At 49.2% G+C, this 17,898-nt stretch overlaps 1 protein-coding gene across 3 annotated transcripts in view; it reads left to right on the forward strand.

The window, feature by feature from the left end:
• rasgrf2b (Ras protein-specific guanine nucleotide-releasing factor 2b) overlaps window positions 1-17,898 on the forward strand; it is a 465,843-nt gene that overhangs the window by 389,578 nt on the left and 58,367 nt on the right. For all 3 annotated transcript variants that reach the window (XM_072516189.1, XM_072516187.1, XM_072516188.1), the window contains 4 exons: window positions 3,253-3,313; window positions 5,182-5,285; window positions 10,491-10,575; window positions 15,973-16,170. In XM_072516189.1, coding sequence (XP_072372290.1) covers window positions 3,253-3,313; window positions 5,182-5,285; window positions 10,491-10,575; window positions 15,973-16,170 — 448 coding nt within the window. The remainder of the gene's footprint in view (window positions 1-3,252; window positions 3,314-5,181; window positions 5,286-10,490; window positions 10,576-15,972; window positions 16,171-17,898) is intronic.

Raw genomic sequence — 17,898 nt, forward strand, 5'->3', positions numbered from 1 at the left:
GGCATTGCCATTGTAATCCAATAGCTGGCAGGCTGATGGAAGGATGGCTGGTTTGACACGAAGGCTTTGGAAGTCAGATCGCGCAATGAGATTGGCGGAGGCACCAGTGTCGAGGCGGAATCGTATTTGGGACCGGTTGACCGTCAGGGTGGCACACCACTCATCGTCTGGATCAAAGCTGTATACCGACAGCGGCTGGTGTCTTTGCTTCGGGGACACCCTGTTTTTTGTCACGATTCCGACTAGAAAAGGCGCCTTCGGGTCCTCGGTGTCACTGCTGTGTGGGAGGTCTGCATCGGACTCGGTGACCGTGGGTTGAATTGCCCGTACATTCCTGCGAGGCTGGCTGAAGCGATTTGAATTGGCAGGCTGAGCTGCTCGGCATAAGGCAGCATAGTGGCCAAGTCTGCCAGATCTTAGGCATTGTCGAGATTTGGCAGGGCACTGCCGTTTTAAATGGGCGGAGCCACAGTTGCCGCACGTCGTAGCGTCAGCATGTCTGCTGCGCCACCGCGCATGTGCGGTGCGGTCGTGCGTGGTACGCGCCTGCGCATTACGTTCTTCGACGTCGCCGTCCCTTCGTTTGGTGCACACAAGCGCGGGAGTCCGTGAAAAGCGCGCAAAATGGCCGCCTTCATCCAGGCTGAGGCCCTGGAGTTGCTCAATTGCTTGGACCCGTTCCGCCTTGTGGGGACCTTGCCGCGCCGTTTCAGACGCTTGGATGTGGGAATACCGACTCATGGCGTTTTCGTGTAGGACACAGGTCTCAATGGCGGTCGCTAGGATGAGCTGCTTTACTTTGAGGAGCTGCTGTCGTAGGGGGTCCGACTGAACACCAAAAACGATCTGGTTGTGTATCATGGAGTCGGAGGTGGGCACATAGCTGCAAGACTGTGCAAGGATGTGGAGGTGAGTGAGAAAGGATTGGAAAGGTTCATCCTTACCCTGCAAACGCTGTTGGAACACGTCGCGCTCGAAACTTTCATTTACCTCTACGCTGCAGTGAGTGTCAAACTTGAGGAGGACCGTCTTGAACTTTGTTTTATCTTCATCATCCGCAAAGGTGAGAGAATTGAAAATGTGGATGGCATGGTCCCCGGCCGTGGATAGGAGGAGAGAAATCTTCCTGGTATCCGAGGCATCCTCCCTGTCTGTGGCCTCAAGGAAGAGCTGGAAGCGCTGTTTGAATATCTTCCAGTTGGCCCCTAGGTTGCCGGCGATGTGGAGCGGCGGCGGCGGGCAGATGCTGTCCATGTTGCGGGATGACAGAATGCTGGCGGAAGGCAGATCACATGCAGGTAGGTCTAAGAAGTGCTAATATCCCTCAACTCCTGGTATCATGTTGTGTTGGGCTCTCTGGGTCCACAGACAGGTCACCAACACTTGAAATAGTGCAGCACTATTTTATTGAGCCATTAACAGTTTAACATACTCTCACTGTGGGTTAACACGTTACTAGCTTTAACTAAAGAGCTTTGCCTTGTCCTAACCAGTCGATGCACTCAGCACATGGTGAATGTCTGTGCTGCAGGCTGTGAGCTCTGTCCTACTAGGAAGCTGCAGCTCGAATGAGCGGGAACTCTGATGCCCCCTGTCTTTATAGTGCGTGTGCCCTAACTGGTGATTGGCTGCGGTGTTGTGTGTGTTGATTGGTCCTACTGTGTGTCCATCAGTGTGTGTGTCTGCACCATGATATACTGGTGTATGTTATGACAAATCTACCATACTAAATTTATTAGCTAAAACAAGTGGACTACCTTGCTTATACTCCATGAGTTCAGTTTTCGCCAGTCCTAGATAAGCAGAAATTTCCTCCAGGAAAATATTGGGAAGGCTGAAACTTCCATCCCCACCACTAGCTCCATTTTCTCGCCAATAAATCCATCCCTCTTCCACAGACTATTCACAACTGTGCTATGAATTTGACCCCACGATGAGCTTTTGTCCGCTTATTTGCACCATGGCTAGGACTGTCTATCTCTGTAACATGTCTGATGTTCCTGTAACATCACCCGACTCTGCCCCTGCTGCTGAAATCCTCATCCTTTGTTACCTCCAGACTTGACTATTCTAACGTATTCCTGGCTGACCTTCCACATTCTACCACCGATAAACTTGAAGTCATCCAAAACGATGCTGCCTAACTCCAGATTTAGACCAAATCTCGGTCACCCATCACTCCTGTGCTCTCTGATCTACTTTGGTTCCTGGGCAAGCAAACCCTCGATTTTAAAATCCTAATCATAGAATTTACAGTGCAGATGGAGGCCATTTGGCCCATCGAGTCTGCACCGGCTCTTGGAAAGAGCATCCGACCTAAGCCTACCTCCACCCCTATCCCCTTAATCCAACAACCCCACCCAACACGAAAGGGCAATTTTAGACACTAAGGGCAATTTAACATGGCCAATCCACCTAACCTGCACATCTTTGGACTGTGGGAGGAAACCCACGCACACGCAGGGCGAACGTGCAGATTCCGCACAGTGACCCAAGCTGGGACCCTGGAGCGGTGAAGCAATTGTGCTAACCACTGTGCTACCGTGCGGCCCAATCTTTGATTTCAAATCCATCCATGACCTTGACCCTCCTAATCTCTTTAATCTCCTCCACAGTCATCTGAGATATCTACCCTCTTCTAATTCTGGCCTCTTGAGCATTCCAAAGTTAATTCACTCTACCATTGGCGGCCATGTGTTCAGTTGCCTTAGCCCGAAGCTGAGGAATTCTCTCTGTATACCTTTTTACTTCTCTACCACTCTTTCTTCCTTTAACACGCCCCTTAAAATCTACCTCTTCGACCAAGCTTTTGATCACCCACCCTGATATCTCCTTATGCCAGTCGTTGTCAAATGTTGCTTCATGATGTTCCTGTGAAGCATCTTTTATTGTGCAAAAGGCTTTTGTGCACAGCTGAGTTTAACTCACAATTTACGCAGCCATTTTCATGTCAGTGCAGAACCAAAATAACTTGACAGCATCACAGCAGCAAACCTTGCATCATATGAGAACTGAGTCCTACAGTGAGTTATTACAGTCAGCCAAAAAACTGTCTAAAGTTCAGAGGAATTACAGCATTACAGTTTATTTGCATCTGCCAAATGCTGCTAGCTGTCCCCAACACTGCAGTTTGATTAATCTGTTCTCTATACTGATGATTCCAAATGTCTCAGTAATTCAGTGATTTGGTTGCATTAAATAGTCAGTCTCCATGATGTACATCTTTCTAATTTATATTAAACTCTCTGTCAGTGCCCTTTCACAAGACGAGTTGGATGATCCTCAGCTGCGGATGGAAGTTTTAATACAGTTGGTGAGTATGTCTGGTCTCCCACTTAATGAAATGATTTTTAGATTCAGTTTAACATCAGCAAGAATATTAAGCTTCACCCAATGTATGCTTCACCCAATGCCGGTGTTATGTAGTTACACTGTGTACCTTGTGTTGCCCTATAATGTATTTTCTTTTCATGTACTTAATGATGTGTTGAGCTGCTCGCCGAAAATACTTTTCACTGTACCTCGGTACAGGTGACAATAAACAAATCCAATCCAGAATGGATCAATAAATCATTAAAAATAAGCTGTAACCTTTCTATGCCATTTCCTTGTGTGCTTTTTTCTGATAACAAATATGTAATAAGTATTTTGTTTTTCAAATGTTTTTTAACTAAGAAGAGACCAGGCAAAGTTACAATCATTGTGATTGACTTATTATTTCACTTTAATAAATTTAAATAATGCTAATTGAAGTTGTAATTTGAAACAGGGAGATTGTTATTTACTTAGGTGAGGTCTGAACAACATCTGAAAGGTTTTTGTTAATAGTATTTGTAGTGAAACTAGATTGCACAATGAGTTCGATACTGGCCTTTCACCTTTAGGACCTACATTGGAATTCAGCCAGGCTGACGGCGGTCTCACCCACCGATCAGAGAACTGGTAGGGAAGCCCCATCAGTTCCATGAGGGAGGCATGACGGCATCAAGTGCTCTTCAGGCACTGAAGTGGCCACCATCAGGACTTCCTGCAATTGAGGTCCCCAGTGGTGGAAGTCCCGCACATTGAGAAATGTTGGCCAATAATAAGCTGAAAGCTACTAGTTCCGAGAGTGCCAATGGGAGCGGTGGCAGCTTGTGACCACCAGAGCTCCATGATCATCATGGGACCCAGATCAAAGGTGAGTGTGGGCAGGATGGGAGTTGGGGGAGGGGATGCACAGTATTTAGAGACAAAGCCAGGAAGGTGCCTTTCTGTCCTCCTTCCTGACTATAAGGGACCCTACCCAGCCACGTTTGCTGGGTGAACTTCAGGAGCCCCCTTTAATTGCTAAGACACTACCAAACTGTGGCGAACTCAGAGACAATAGGTGTCAATTGGCTCATTAATGAGCGTAAATGACAACCTGTCGCTGGTGGCCAGAAATCTCTTGCCCACCCCCTTCCACCCAAACTGGGGGAGGTTTTGCCGCCACTGTAAAGTTAAGGCAGTTTTAATTCAGTTCCTAATGGACATCGTCCTCTAACACACCCCTGATTACCTACAACTCTGATTGTCAGCACTGTGCCAATTGAATTTTACTAAATCTTGGAGCATTTACAAGTTATTGTCACATTGCCAAAAGAGATATAATGGAACTGTTTTTTGCACATGTGTTTCCTGGATATTTCAAGTCTTTTTGATTGTTCAAGGCTGATACCTCTAGCTCATTTCAATGATTAACTTTGGCGACGTTCTGCCAGTATCATGATAAATCTAACGACAGTCCAAAGTGGAAGAGTTTATCAATTAGAAATTGCATAAGGAGCCGCAAGCGCACTCTTTTTAGCCTCCTATTTTTGTCAGAAAGTTCTTGTGATTTGTTTGTGGTCACAATATTATTTCATAGAAGCCAATTAATGAAAGAAACCTGTTTCTCTAAAGTTACCACTGAGCGAAAGTTGCAGAAGGAATTGCTATTTATTATTGTTTGTGGTACATTAATTTTTAGTGACTATTTTATGAATTGAGTTTCAGGTTATTATTTTATAATCTTATATGTGCACTAATTTAATTGGCACGATTTGTATTAAAGATTCCCAATGAGCAAAATCTCAAAATCAAAATTTCTGCAATTTAATCCGGATGATATTCCATTTCCTTTGTTGTTACTAATCTGCCACATAATGTGATTCTTTACAGACAGATGGCCCCAGGATGGAGTCCTTTGAGACATTATCAGTCATGGAAATAGCAGAACAGTTAACACTCCTTGATCATATTGTTTTCAGAAGCATACCATACGAGTGAGTTTGTTTGTCTTGGAAAAGGTTTTTCTGGTCACAAAATAAAGTTCAGGATTCATACTTTCCGACATACACTGACAGCTCCAAAAGATAATACAAATTGAAGATCTCTCCCAAAGAAAGATTTTTTTTCTAAATATTTTTATTGAACATTTTAAAATTTATATGTGAATACAAAAAACATAACACAAAAAACAAGAACACCCTCCCAAACCCCCTACCCCTTTCGCCCCTAACAGCTGACAGTGACCAGCTTTTTAAATTACATAACAAAGAGTTGCCATCTTACATGGATCGTCCAAATCGACCCCATCAGCATGTATTTAACCATCTCCAAATTCAAAAAGTCCAGGAGATCAGCGAGGCACTGGGTGGAGAAGCTGACCTCCACTCCAGCAGAACTGCCTCCGGGCAATCAGCGAGGCAAAGGCTAAAACATCTGCCCCTGCTCCCGCCTGCAACTCCGGCAGCTCTAACAACCGAATATGGCCTCGAGGGGACCCGGCTCTAGCTCCCTGTCTAAGGTCACCGACAAGGCGTTGAAGAAGAAGCCCCAAAGGTTTGCTGGTAAAGGACATGCCCAGATCCCACGTACGTGATTCGCTGGGCCCCTCCCAAACACATCTTCTACCCCCTCAAACACCCAACTCATCCTTGCCCTTGTTAAGTGCTCCCGATGCACCATCTTCAGTTGTATGAGCCCGAGCCTCACACAAGACGACGTGGTATTCACCCTCCACAAGGCCTCACACCACACCCCCTCCTCCACTTCACCCCCTAGCTCCTTCTCCCATTTCACTTTAACCCCCTCCAGTGAGGCCCCGTCCTCCGCCAGCAGCCTCCCATAGATACCCGAGGTTTTATCCACCTCCAACCCGCCAGCGACAGTACCCTTTCCACCAACAACACGGCGGCACAATTGGATGACTCAAATAAACCTACCTCGCAAAATTCCGTACTTGCAAGTATCTGAACGCCTTCAACTTCTCTACGAACTCCCCCAAATTTGCAATACCCCCTCCAGGAACAAATTCCCCATTACTGCCACGGCCTTATCCTCCCATCTCCTAAACCTGACGTCCACCATAGCTGGCTCAAACATATGCTGCGGGATTCTTAGTCGGCGGGACCCTCCACTTTGCCTGCAGTGCACCCACGCCCACGGGTTTCCCGACATCGTGGGATAGCCACAATGGGAAACCTCATTGGTCGGCTGTGGGAATGGGAGCGCACCACGTCGGAAAACGGGGCTGGCAGAACAGAGAATCCCACCCATGGTTGTCTCTGATCGGTGTTGTCATAATATACACCAGTATATCATGGTGCAGACACACACTGATGGACACACAGTGGGACCAATCAACATACACAACACCGCAGCCAATCACCAGTGAGAGCACACGCACATAAAGACAAGGGACATCAGAGTTCCCGCTCATTAGAGTAGCAGGTAGCTAGGAGCACAGAGCTCACAATCTGCAACACAGACATTCACCATGTGCTGAGTGCATCAACTGGTTAGGACAAGGCAAAGGTCTTTAGTTAAAGCTGGTATCGTATTTACCCACAGTTCAAGTATGTTTAAATAGTTAACCTTCTAATAAAATAGTGTTGCACTACTTCAAGAGTTGGTGACCTGTATGTGATCCAGAACACCCAACACATCAGGTGTCATCCTCGACCCTCTCCACGCTTTAAAGTGCTGCTGTAATTGCCTTCATATTTTTCGGGATACCTGAAAACTTGCTGGGGGAGAGCAAGGCCATCACCAATCCCGCAAACCTGTCCCCTCACGATCTGGCCTCCATCTTTACCCAAACTGACTCCTGATGCCCGCACCAACCCAACACCTTCTCTGCATTCACCGCCCAAGACTAGTAAAGCATGTTCATCAACCCCAGCCCCGCTGACAGTCGGTCCCTCTGTAGGACCACTCTTCAGATCCTCGCCACCTTGCCTGCCCATATAAACAACAAAATCTTCTTTCCACCTTTACAAAGAACATCTTTGGTAGAAACACCAGCAGGCATTCAAACAGGAACAAAAACTGTGGCAAGATTTCATCTTCACCAATTGCACTCACCCAGATAACAACAGTGAGAGACTATCCCATTTCTGTAGGTCTGCCTTCACTCTGCTCACCAAGCTTGTAAAATATAGCTTCCGAAGCTGCACACAATCCCTTGCCCCTGTACCGCTAATTACCTGAAATGTAAGCTTGTCAACCTGAACGGCAACACCTCCAGATTAGTTCCCGTCCCCAGCGGGGTGACCAGAAAACTTTCACTTTTATCCCAAATTAGTTTACACACGGAAAAAGTCTGAACCACTTTAGTATCCCTATTATGTTCCCATCTTTGGGACTCCAGCATCTCCCTCCTTTGCCTCTCAAAATGTTTATTGAACAATCATTCGAACTCCACCACTGTCACCTCTGTCAGTATATCCACCGTTATATAGGCAGCACCTCCCAGCCCACTCGCCTCCGCAACCTTCCCTGCTCATGCACCCTTCATTATGCTCGAATCTCCTGGCAGACTAGCGCTCAAATCCTTCCTCCCCTGATTTTTCCAAGTGCGACCTCCTCCTACATGCCGCCACCGGAAGTCCCCTAAGAAAGATTAATTGAGTTGAAACATGTTTTCGGGATTCTACTGTCCTCTTTGAAACTTTATGGAGGACAGTGACCATAGAGAAGGTCTCTTCACATTGCATTTTTATAGGGACATTTTTGTTGACGTTGGTCTCTGGATCTTGGAGCAGGTGGCTTTTTTTGATTGTAAAAGTAAGGACGTTGGGTGGGAGTCTCCGACCACCCACCGCGCCAGAGAATCGGCGTGGGGCGGCGTGAATCCCGCCCTTACGCCGGCTGCCGGGTTCTCCAGATTTTTGGTGGGGGCGGGAATCGCGTCGCGCCGGTCAGGGGCCAATGGCAGTGGCCCCCCCGGAGTCTCTCCGCTCCGCGATGGGCCGAGTGGCCGCCCGTTTTTGCCAGTCCCGCCGGCATCAATCAAACAAGGTCCTTAGCGGCGGGACCTGGCTCTGCGGGCGGCCTGCAGAGTCCTCGGGGGGGCGCAGGGGGACCTGGCCCCGGGGGGCGCCCCCACGGTGGCCTGGCCCGCGATCGGTGCCCACCGATCTGCGGGTGGTCCTGTGCCGTGGGAGCACTCTTTCCCTCTGCGCCAGCCGCTGTAACGGTCTGCCATGGCCGGCGCGGAGAAGAACCCCACTGCGCATGCGCTGGGATCACGCCAGAACACGCTGGTGCTCCTGTGCATGCGCCAACTCGCGCCAGCAGGCGGAGGCCCTTTGGCGCAGGCTGGCGTGGCGCCAACCCCACCGACGCCGGCCTAGCCCCTGAAGGTGCGGAGGATTCCGCACCTTCTGGGCGGCCCGACGCCGGAGTGGTTCACGCCACTCCTCGCCGCCGGTACGGCCCACCCCGCCGGATAGCGGAGAATCCCGGCCGTTATGGTTCCGTTTTGCAAGGGCATTGGTGAGAGCACATTTTGAATACTATGTGCAGTATTGGTCTCCTTAATTAAAGAAGGATGCAAATGCATTGGAAGCAGTTCAGAGGAGTTATAGAATTCCTAAAGTACAGAAGGAGGCTATTCGGCCCATCGAGTCTGCACCGACCCTCTGAAAGAGCATTCTACGTAGGCCTACTGCCCCGCCCTATACTTGCAACCCCACCTACACATCTTTGGACACTAAGGGGCAATTTATTTATTTAATTATTATACATTTTGAGTACCCTATTCTTTTTTTTTTCCAACTAAGGGGCAATTTAGCATGGCCAATCCACCTACTCTGCACATCTTTGAGTTGTGGGGATGAGGTCCACCCAGACATGGGGAGAATGTGCAAACTCCACATGGACAGTGACCCGGGGCCGGGATCGAACCCGGGTCCTCAGCGCCGTGAGGCAGCAGCGCTAACCACCGTGCCATCATGCAGCCCTACTAAGGGGCAATGTAACATGGCCAAGCCACCTAACCTGCACATCTCTGGACTGTGGAGGAAACCAGAGCATCCAGTGGAACCTCTCGCAGACACGTGGAGAATGTGTAAACTCCACACAGACAGACTCCCAAGATCAGAATCGAACTTGGCTCCCTTGCACTGTGAAGGGATCAAAGGTTATCGGGGGTAGATGGAAAATGGGAATGCGGAATGCAAAACACAAACAGATCTGTCATTATCTTTTTGAATGGCAGAGCAGGCATCGAGGGGCTGAATGGCCTCTTTCTGCTCCTATTTCGTATGCCTGTATGTTCTTTATGTCAGTTTTGAACGAAGATACTCAGCGTTATCTGCTGGAGTACAAAACTCTGTGGCACTTTTCACCATAAATTTGTTTTAGTTTATATTCACAAATTTTATTTGCACGTGTATGGGAGGTGGTGTGGTGGTACTGTCTACCATTTGACTGCTGTGATGTACTCTGCGTGTTGATAAAATGCCATTGACAACTTTGGACTTATGTGCGCTGATTAAGTCCCCCCAGGGCAGCATTGATAGAAGGTCGATCCAATGTTGTAAAGGCCACATGCACATAATGAACACACAGTTGTCATAATATACACCAGTATATTATGGTACAAACACACACACACACACACACACACACTGATGGACATAACAAAGAACAAAGAAATGTACAGCACAGGAAGAGACCCTTCGGCCCTCCAAGCCCGTGCCGACCATGCTGCCCGACTAAACTACAATCTTCTACACTTCCTGGGTCCGTATCCCTCTATTCCCATCCTATTCATGTATTTGTCTAGATGCCCCTTAAATGTCACTATCGTCCCTGCTTCCACCACCTCCTCCGGTAGCGAGTTCCAGGCACCCACTACCCTCTGCGTAAAAAACTTGCCTCGTACATCTACTCTAAACCTTGCCCCTCTCACCTTAAACCTATGCCCCCTAGTAATTGACCCCTCTACCCCGGGGAAAAGCCTCTGACTATCCACTCTGTCTATGCCCCTCATAATTTTGTGAACAGTTAAAGCTGGTATTGCATTTACCCACAGTTCAAGTATGTTAAAATAGTTAACTTTATAATAAAATAGAGTTGCACCACTTCGAGTGTTGGTCACCTGTTTGTGATCCAGAACACCCAACACATCAATAGACTTGCGAGAAAAAAAACAAAAATGCAGCATGAGCAGCCTGAGTAAATTGAAAGTTTTCTTTCAGGGAGTTCCTTGGTCAGGGATGGATGAAACTTGATAAAAATGAACGGACGCCATACATCATGAAGACGAGCCAGCACTTTAATGATGTAAGTAACTATAGATGTCCATATTTTCTACATGATTCATTTCAATTCTAGAAACTGGAGTAAAATTCTCCATCCCGCCCCGCCACATTTCTGCCCCGACCGGCCGGCGGGAGTCTCCGTAACACCGGCCGGTCAATGGGGTTTCCCATTGTGGGGCAGCCCCACGCCGTCGGGAAACCCCCGGGCGCCGGCAAAAAGGAGACTCCCGCCGGCGGAGAATGACGCCCCAGATGTGAGATAAATGGACAGATATACAAGATGCAAATGTTGGATGTGATATTTTTACAGTATTTTCTGTAACAATTGAAATACATTTCTATTTTTCCTAATAGTGTTTTAGCTTTTAACAGCGAAAAACCCTACAATTATTATATCCAAAATATTTGGAGTCTCCCACAAAACATTTTTACATGAAATTTGAATTTTTATTTCCATCAGTCTGACTTGTAATTGATAGTAGATATTTATTATCCAGTTATTTTGTCAGTTATGTGTTTCAAAACACATTTGGCAAAATAAATGGTAGCCCTTCAGAGAGATCTGGAGTATATCACTGTGATTTATTAGGTATTGTGCTGGTTTAATAGTACTGCACAATCCTGTCTCCTCCAACCAACACAAGACGAGCAGCGCCTTACATTGTCAATTAACAGACAAGTCGTTACTTCGGACATAAATAATGAGGAAGACTCAGGAGATTGTAAGAACTCATTAGAAACACATAGGGCTGGAGTTTAGCGTGGTTGTCAGAACTCCGACATTGGGCCCAGATGGAAAATCTGAGCCCACCCATGTTGACAGAGTGCCAGTCTGCTGGTTCAACCTCCGGGGTGCGGCCTCCGAAGTGTCTTACTCCACGCTCACCTCTTCAATAGGGCAGGCAGCGATGTCAGAATGGCAGGCCCGTTGGGAGAGGTGGGTGGTGCTGAAGTAGGGAGGAGAGCATGAGCGTGCTTCAACTTGGAGCCACACACTATGCCACAGAACGAGTAGCAGATGGGGCGACAGCCTTTTATCCCCACAGCCCAGGCATTAGGACATGGAGACCCTGTTCTGATGGAACAATGGCCTGCCAATGGCTAGCTGCCTTGATTGTGCTTTTGGCCTCTGGACATGCCTACCTTCCACAGTCCCGTCCCCCCCACCCACCCACACACCCCGGCACACCACTGCCCACCCCACCCTCCGCAAGTGGGGACACATTTTGATTAGTTGGCTGTCCACCTCTGTGGAATGGGAAGCCAATCTGGTTTCAAGCCCACCCCTGGGGAAGAATCCCAGAGGTGTGAATGTGTGCAGAAGCTTCTGCATATCTTCCCCTATTTGTCTCGCATCCCTGTCTCCAAAAGTGTGTCCATGGGACCTGGCAGATTCAGCCAATAAATCCTCAAATTATGCTCATGGGTAACAATTGTGCAATTCCTGACTCCACCATTTTCTTGACAGTGTTATCCATTTATTTTAAATGGGTTGGTGCAGTGCCCTGCCAGCTGGCAGTGCCAGGCTGGCATTCAGGTGCTAGGCTGCCAGGCTGGCAGTGCCAGGGTGCCCATGTGGTACCAGCAGTTCCAGGGTGCCACCCTGCCCAGAGGGCAAGCCTCTGCGGGTTTCCCAACCCCTGGGAAACTCCCACAAGTGTTGTTCTGTCTGGTCCCTGTTTGTGGAGACCAGCACTGAATGCAAACTATTTGGGGATAATTTGTCATGGCACCCTTCGCATCATTACATTGTTGCCTGACTGCTTGCTTTTATTTATTATTTTATCACAAAAACTCACAGGAGAGTTTGAAATATTATAAGTATAGGATTGAAAAATAAATGATCATGGATTCGGCTAGAATCAAAATGAGTAACCATTGTTTCTGTTAACTTTCATTTTATTGCTATTACTGACTGGGTGAGATTGCGGACAATGGTTAGCACTGCTAGGGACCCGGATTCGATTCCGACCTTGGGTGACTGTCTGTGTGGAGTTTGTATGCTCTCCCCGTGTCTGCGTGGGTTTCCTCCGGGTGCTCCGGTCTCCTCGCACAGTCCGAAGATGTACATGTTACGTGGATTGGCTGGAATAAATTATCCATTGGTGTCCAAAAATGAGGTGGGGTTACGCGGCAGGGCAGGGAAGTAGGCCGAGGTAGGGTGCTCTTTTGGAGGGTCAGTGCAGCCTCGATGGGCCGAATGGCCTGCTTCTGCACTGTAGGGTTTCTATGACTGATGGAAATTTATTTTCCTTTCTTATTTCATGGAAGCTGCAAATCAGTTTGTTCTCTGTATTTTCCCCGAAAAAGTCCCTGGTGCATCTGGTGGGCAGCGGGCAGAACAGGACGGCACCACGCCACCTGGGACGCCCGAACAGCAGCCTGGCCCATCTAGGCCCAGTCGCCCCAGAAGACAGCTGCCAACGGGGACTGACGTTGCAGGGCGGTAATCACATTAGACCGCCTCCACTCCTGATATACAGTCTGGGGAACCACCAAGACGTAGCATTAAGGCCCATAAGGCCAGAAAATTAGACACTAGTTAAGTTGGAATGGGTGCAGGGCACAGTTTAGCTATAGGGGCTAGGGTACAAATCTATATATACGTTAGCACATTAAACACACTGTTACAACCTGCCTCGGTGCTCTGTCAGATGGGTATGGGTGTGGTCTCGTCTGGACTGGCCAGAAAGTGGGGAGGTGATGGGCGGATGTTGTGGTGGCCTGGGCTCCCCACCACCGTCACCCCAGGGATTCGATGAGGCCGTGTGATCGAATGGCCAGCTCGCTTGCAGGGATCACCCAGATGGAAAGTGCTACTGTGGGCAGGAGTCAGATGTTGTCAAACGATACGGAGCACCAGAGTTCATTGCAGAGTAGGTTGGCATCCTCAATCCCATGGACCAGACCCGGTGTTACTGCTAACCCAGGGCCCACACCCCGTAGTATGGCAGGTTTGTATCACAGAGGGGGTTGCAGGCGGGGGGGGGGGGGGGGGGGGGCTGGTGGTGGTCGGGGTGGGGGGAGGTGTGTGGATGTGTGGGGTGGGATGCGGTGTCCGTTGCCACCGCTCGATCACACCCCTGGTTGTTGTATGGGTGTTGTTGTAGCGGGTCTCCACGTCAGTCTGTGGCCTCCGGATAGGTGTCTTCAGCCACAGCCACAATGGATAACCCCTGTCACCCAGGAGCCAACACCCCAGCCCACTGCACTCTGCCCGGATATCAGGCACAAACATGTATGGTGCGCAGCTGATCATCACATACCAGCTGCACGTTCATCAAGTGGAACCCCTTTTGGTTTGCGTAGAGTGGCCTGTCATCTGCACGTGCTCGTAGGGGTACCTGCATCCCGTCAGCCCCCCCTGGACCCGGGGCATCCCGGCCTTGGCTGCGAACCCTGTTGCCCGGCATCATGGTGGGCTCAGTCCACATCGAAGTGGATGTATTGGTCCGCCTGGACATATAGAGCCTCAGTGAAGGCACGGTTGCACCTGTGCACCGAGGTCAGTGAGATCCCGGACAGGTCCCCGCTCGGCGCCTGGAAGGACTCGGTGGTGTAAAGGTTCTGGGCGACTGCCACCTTGATGGCCTCCGGGGACAGCTGTTCTCCCCCATATCCCGGCAGTGTCAAGTGCACCATAATCTGGCAGATATATCTCACTGTCTCCCTGCTCAGCCGGAGTCTTCGACGGCATGCCCGGTCCTGCAGGCCCTTGAATGTTAGGCGCTGGAGGTACACACAAGGCCTCATGCGGCTCCTCCTTTGCACCTCATTCTCGGACTTTTGGGCAGCCAGCTCTCCATTCTGGGCATCTGCCGCCTGTTCCTCGGCAGCACCCTCCGCTGTTGCATGCTTCTCTGCTGCAGCTTCCTCCTTCTCAAGCAGCTCCAGCTCTTACAATCACAGGACATCCCCCAGGGCTGTAGCGACTAGCTGGAAGGCCACCATTGCTGCTTGATTCCAATATCCATTGTCTGCAGGGGGTGAAAGGTCGACATGTCAGCATGATGCGTATCAGGCCCAATGGCTACACGTTGGCCCTGGTTGGCACTGCAGGCTCTGCCCTTGCAGGTCCCCTCCCACCTCTGCACCCCTGACTCTGCCAGTGGCCGGCACCATGGGGGCTCTGGTCCTGGCACGCGTCCCTGCTGCCCTTTACCAGCGGTAAGCTGTGGCCCCCACCCAGCTCCCATAGGGGCTACTGTGGCCGTTGCCCTGGGTGGGCTGCCGGCGGGTGGCGGCTGGGTTGGGAGGGGTATGGCGTAGGGTTGGGTGCGGGGATGGGGGGAGGGGATAGGGGCACCCATACGGCTGGTGTCACTCTGCAGTACCAGGGGCCAATGTAGGTGGTCAGTGGGGTGTGCAGTAAGATGGCTGCCTCGCAGACCACGGTAATGGCAGTCCATGACTGGACACGACCCCAGTCCCATGGGGTGGCACCCCGGCCACTCGGCCTGTTCCCTAGTCACCGCCCCCCTCCCCTGGCCTAGCAGGCCCCCCCGCCCCTCAGCCAACCTGGCCAGTGTCCGGACTGGCAGCCCACAGTCGCGCCTCTCCATGTCCTACCTCCTCTCTCTCCCTCATCAGCCGTGACGCCGACTTTTAAAAGCACAAGTGAACCGCGTCATTGGGAACTTGGCCCATCGGAGGCGGAGAATCGCTGAGGTCCCAGAGAATACCGTGACAGGCCCGCTAATGGCACGTAAACGGTGTTTACTGCATGTGCGTTCCGGACCACATTGACGCCGCGGTCGAGGTGACGGAGAATTGCGATTTGGTGTCAAATGATTTCCGCTTTGGAACCTATTCTCCGCCCAATCGCATCTGCGATTTGGGCATCAGCCAATGGAGAATCCCACCCAGAAACATTTAGTTTTCTAAAGAGCTCGTCACACCGTCTTTTTTTCAAACTCATTCTTTCCCCAGCTTCCCCTACCTTTACCTCCTGTGACCTTTTAGAACGCAGAACTTAGTTTCACCCAAGATTGATTTCTTGTCTGTCCTGATAGTCTTAACCCGTGACCAGGTTTTGCACTATTGGTCCTCACTTTGTATCTAGATTTCACATTAATAAAAACTACCCATCAGCAAGATGCAGGAAGCATGCTAAAAATAACCTACAATTATTTTATCAACAACATCTTTGCCTGACTTCCTTATCTTGTACAGTATCCAGACATAGCATGGCAAATAAAATGGGGAGGCTAAGAAAGCCAGTAACTAGTATAAATGCTGAATTATGACTAATACAAGGAAATTATTTCGAGGATGTAATCTAATGTCTGGCTTTTTCTTAGAGAGATCTATACCCTTTATTAAATTACTGCTGGTGTAATTATTTCCTCCTATCTGCTATTCTTTCTCTCAATGAGCATCAACACAACCACGCTCCCTTTCACAATCATTTCCCTTTCAGATGAGTAACCTTGTCGCTTCTCAAATCATGATGCATGCTGATGTCAGTTCACGCACAATTTCCATTGAGAAATGGATAGCAGTGGGAGATGTCTGCCGATGCATGCACAACTACAATGGAGTCCTTGAGATCATGTCCGCGCTGAATAGAAGTGCAATCTACAGACTGAAGAAAACCTGGGCAAAGGTTTCCAAACAGGTATGGGGGGTCAAACATGTGGGTTTCTGTGCATGGTCCTGAGGCACTTTATTGTCAAAATGCTTCTCCTTCTGTTCAAAACAAAATAAAATAAGTAACCATTTAAAACATTAATTTCCAGGTATCATATTTATTCCATCCTGTTCCTTTCCCTCAAGTTTATCTAAACAATGACAGAAACCCCATTGTTAAATAGTAGACAAATATCCATGCCTGGGTAGAAAGAGAATAAAGCAAATACATCTGGGGTTTGAGGAACTGTGATTTTTATGTATAAGTGGACACAAATTAAATATAAAATTAGCAAAGCTCAGAGTTTCGGATAGATCTTACAATTCATATCCCTAGCACGCACCAGGACTCCTTCCAGGAGTCTGAATACAAAAGGGCAGACTTTTATTGTCCTTTGGAGACGAGCTTGTGGTTGGGTTGGGGGGGTGGGGGGAGGTTGTGGCAGTAAAATGGAGGGAGACCACATCAAAGCAGAACCCTGATGTCTTCCTTCCTGTGGTGAATGTATTGTACTAACCATTCACCACTGTATTACACTGTATCATGCTGTTGCCCATGTGGGCTCCACTTATGGACCATTGTACGATATTACACAGAATGTATCATGTTGGTGCCCTTGTGGGCTCCGCCCCTGACTCCGCCCCCTTGAGGGGAGGTATAAAGAGCAGCTGCCCTGTAGGCGGCTCTCACTAGCAGAGCAGTCACAGGCAGGCACTGTTCTAGTCGATTAAAGCCATTGATCACTTCAACTCTCTGTCTCGCATGAATTGATGGTCGCATCACTTCCACCAGGCAAGTTTCCAAGAGGCCGTGAAGCAGCTAATTGTCGCCGATTTTGAAGTGTATTTTAAATTTTAATGGTGCACATGGGACAGAGCATTTGTGGCTCGCCAGCTAACAGGATGCGAGAGCTCATCGGCCAGTGCGTGGTGGCTGGAGGTGGAAGCCATTGAGAGTAGTGTTTTTAAATAGGCAAGGTGAGATTCTTTCCATCAAATGTGGAAATTCTGAGGGATTGCACAGCGAGAGGGGGCACGCTTGTAGAAGGGGCTCTCAGCCTGCAGACCGCATTAGGAAATGTTGAGGCTTTGAGCTTTGAGGACTCCAATTTTCGGTGGGTCATATACATTCTGAGTGTGACTCCAGCTATGAGGAAGAGAGTGAGAGTGAAACCCACTCAGCTACATAAAGCGGGCTATTTCTTGTGTTCCTGTGCTACAGCCAGAGATGCAGCAGGGAATGAAGGGGCACAGATTAGGAAGGTGCACAGGGTCAAGAAGGCAGGCTAATATTCGCGGAAGGCGCTACCCAGCTGAATGTGTTTACAGAGGCTTTGCTTCATGTTAGGGCAGCAGCGCCTCTGAACCAGAAATGCTGGAGGATGAGTTTGGGCCAATGAGTTATATTGTTCATTAGTCCTGTAGCAGTGAAGGTGGCTGGAGCAATTCACTTTTGTGCTTTAAAATCATCGGGAGCTATCTGTGGCGTTCCCCAATCAGTGGCCCAACAAGCAGATGACGAATGTCATATACCAGGGGACAGGGCAAAACATCAGGGGCTGGATTCACCATTGTTGAGGCTAAGTGCCGACGCCGGCTTGGGAACTGCGGCTGTTCCACTCACCGAGCATTCAATTAATCGGTGTCCATTGCAGAAGGATCCTGCAGATGTGTGCAATGTGTCTGGGAAGCTGCCATGACTCGTACATCCTGAAGC

Source organism: Scyliorhinus torazame, chromosome 9, assembly GCF_047496885.1.
Source record: "Scyliorhinus torazame isolate Kashiwa2021f chromosome 9, sScyTor2.1, whole genome shotgun sequence".
Classification (NCBI taxonomy): Eukaryota; Metazoa; Chordata; class Chondrichthyes; order Carcharhiniformes; family Scyliorhinidae; genus Scyliorhinus; species Scyliorhinus torazame.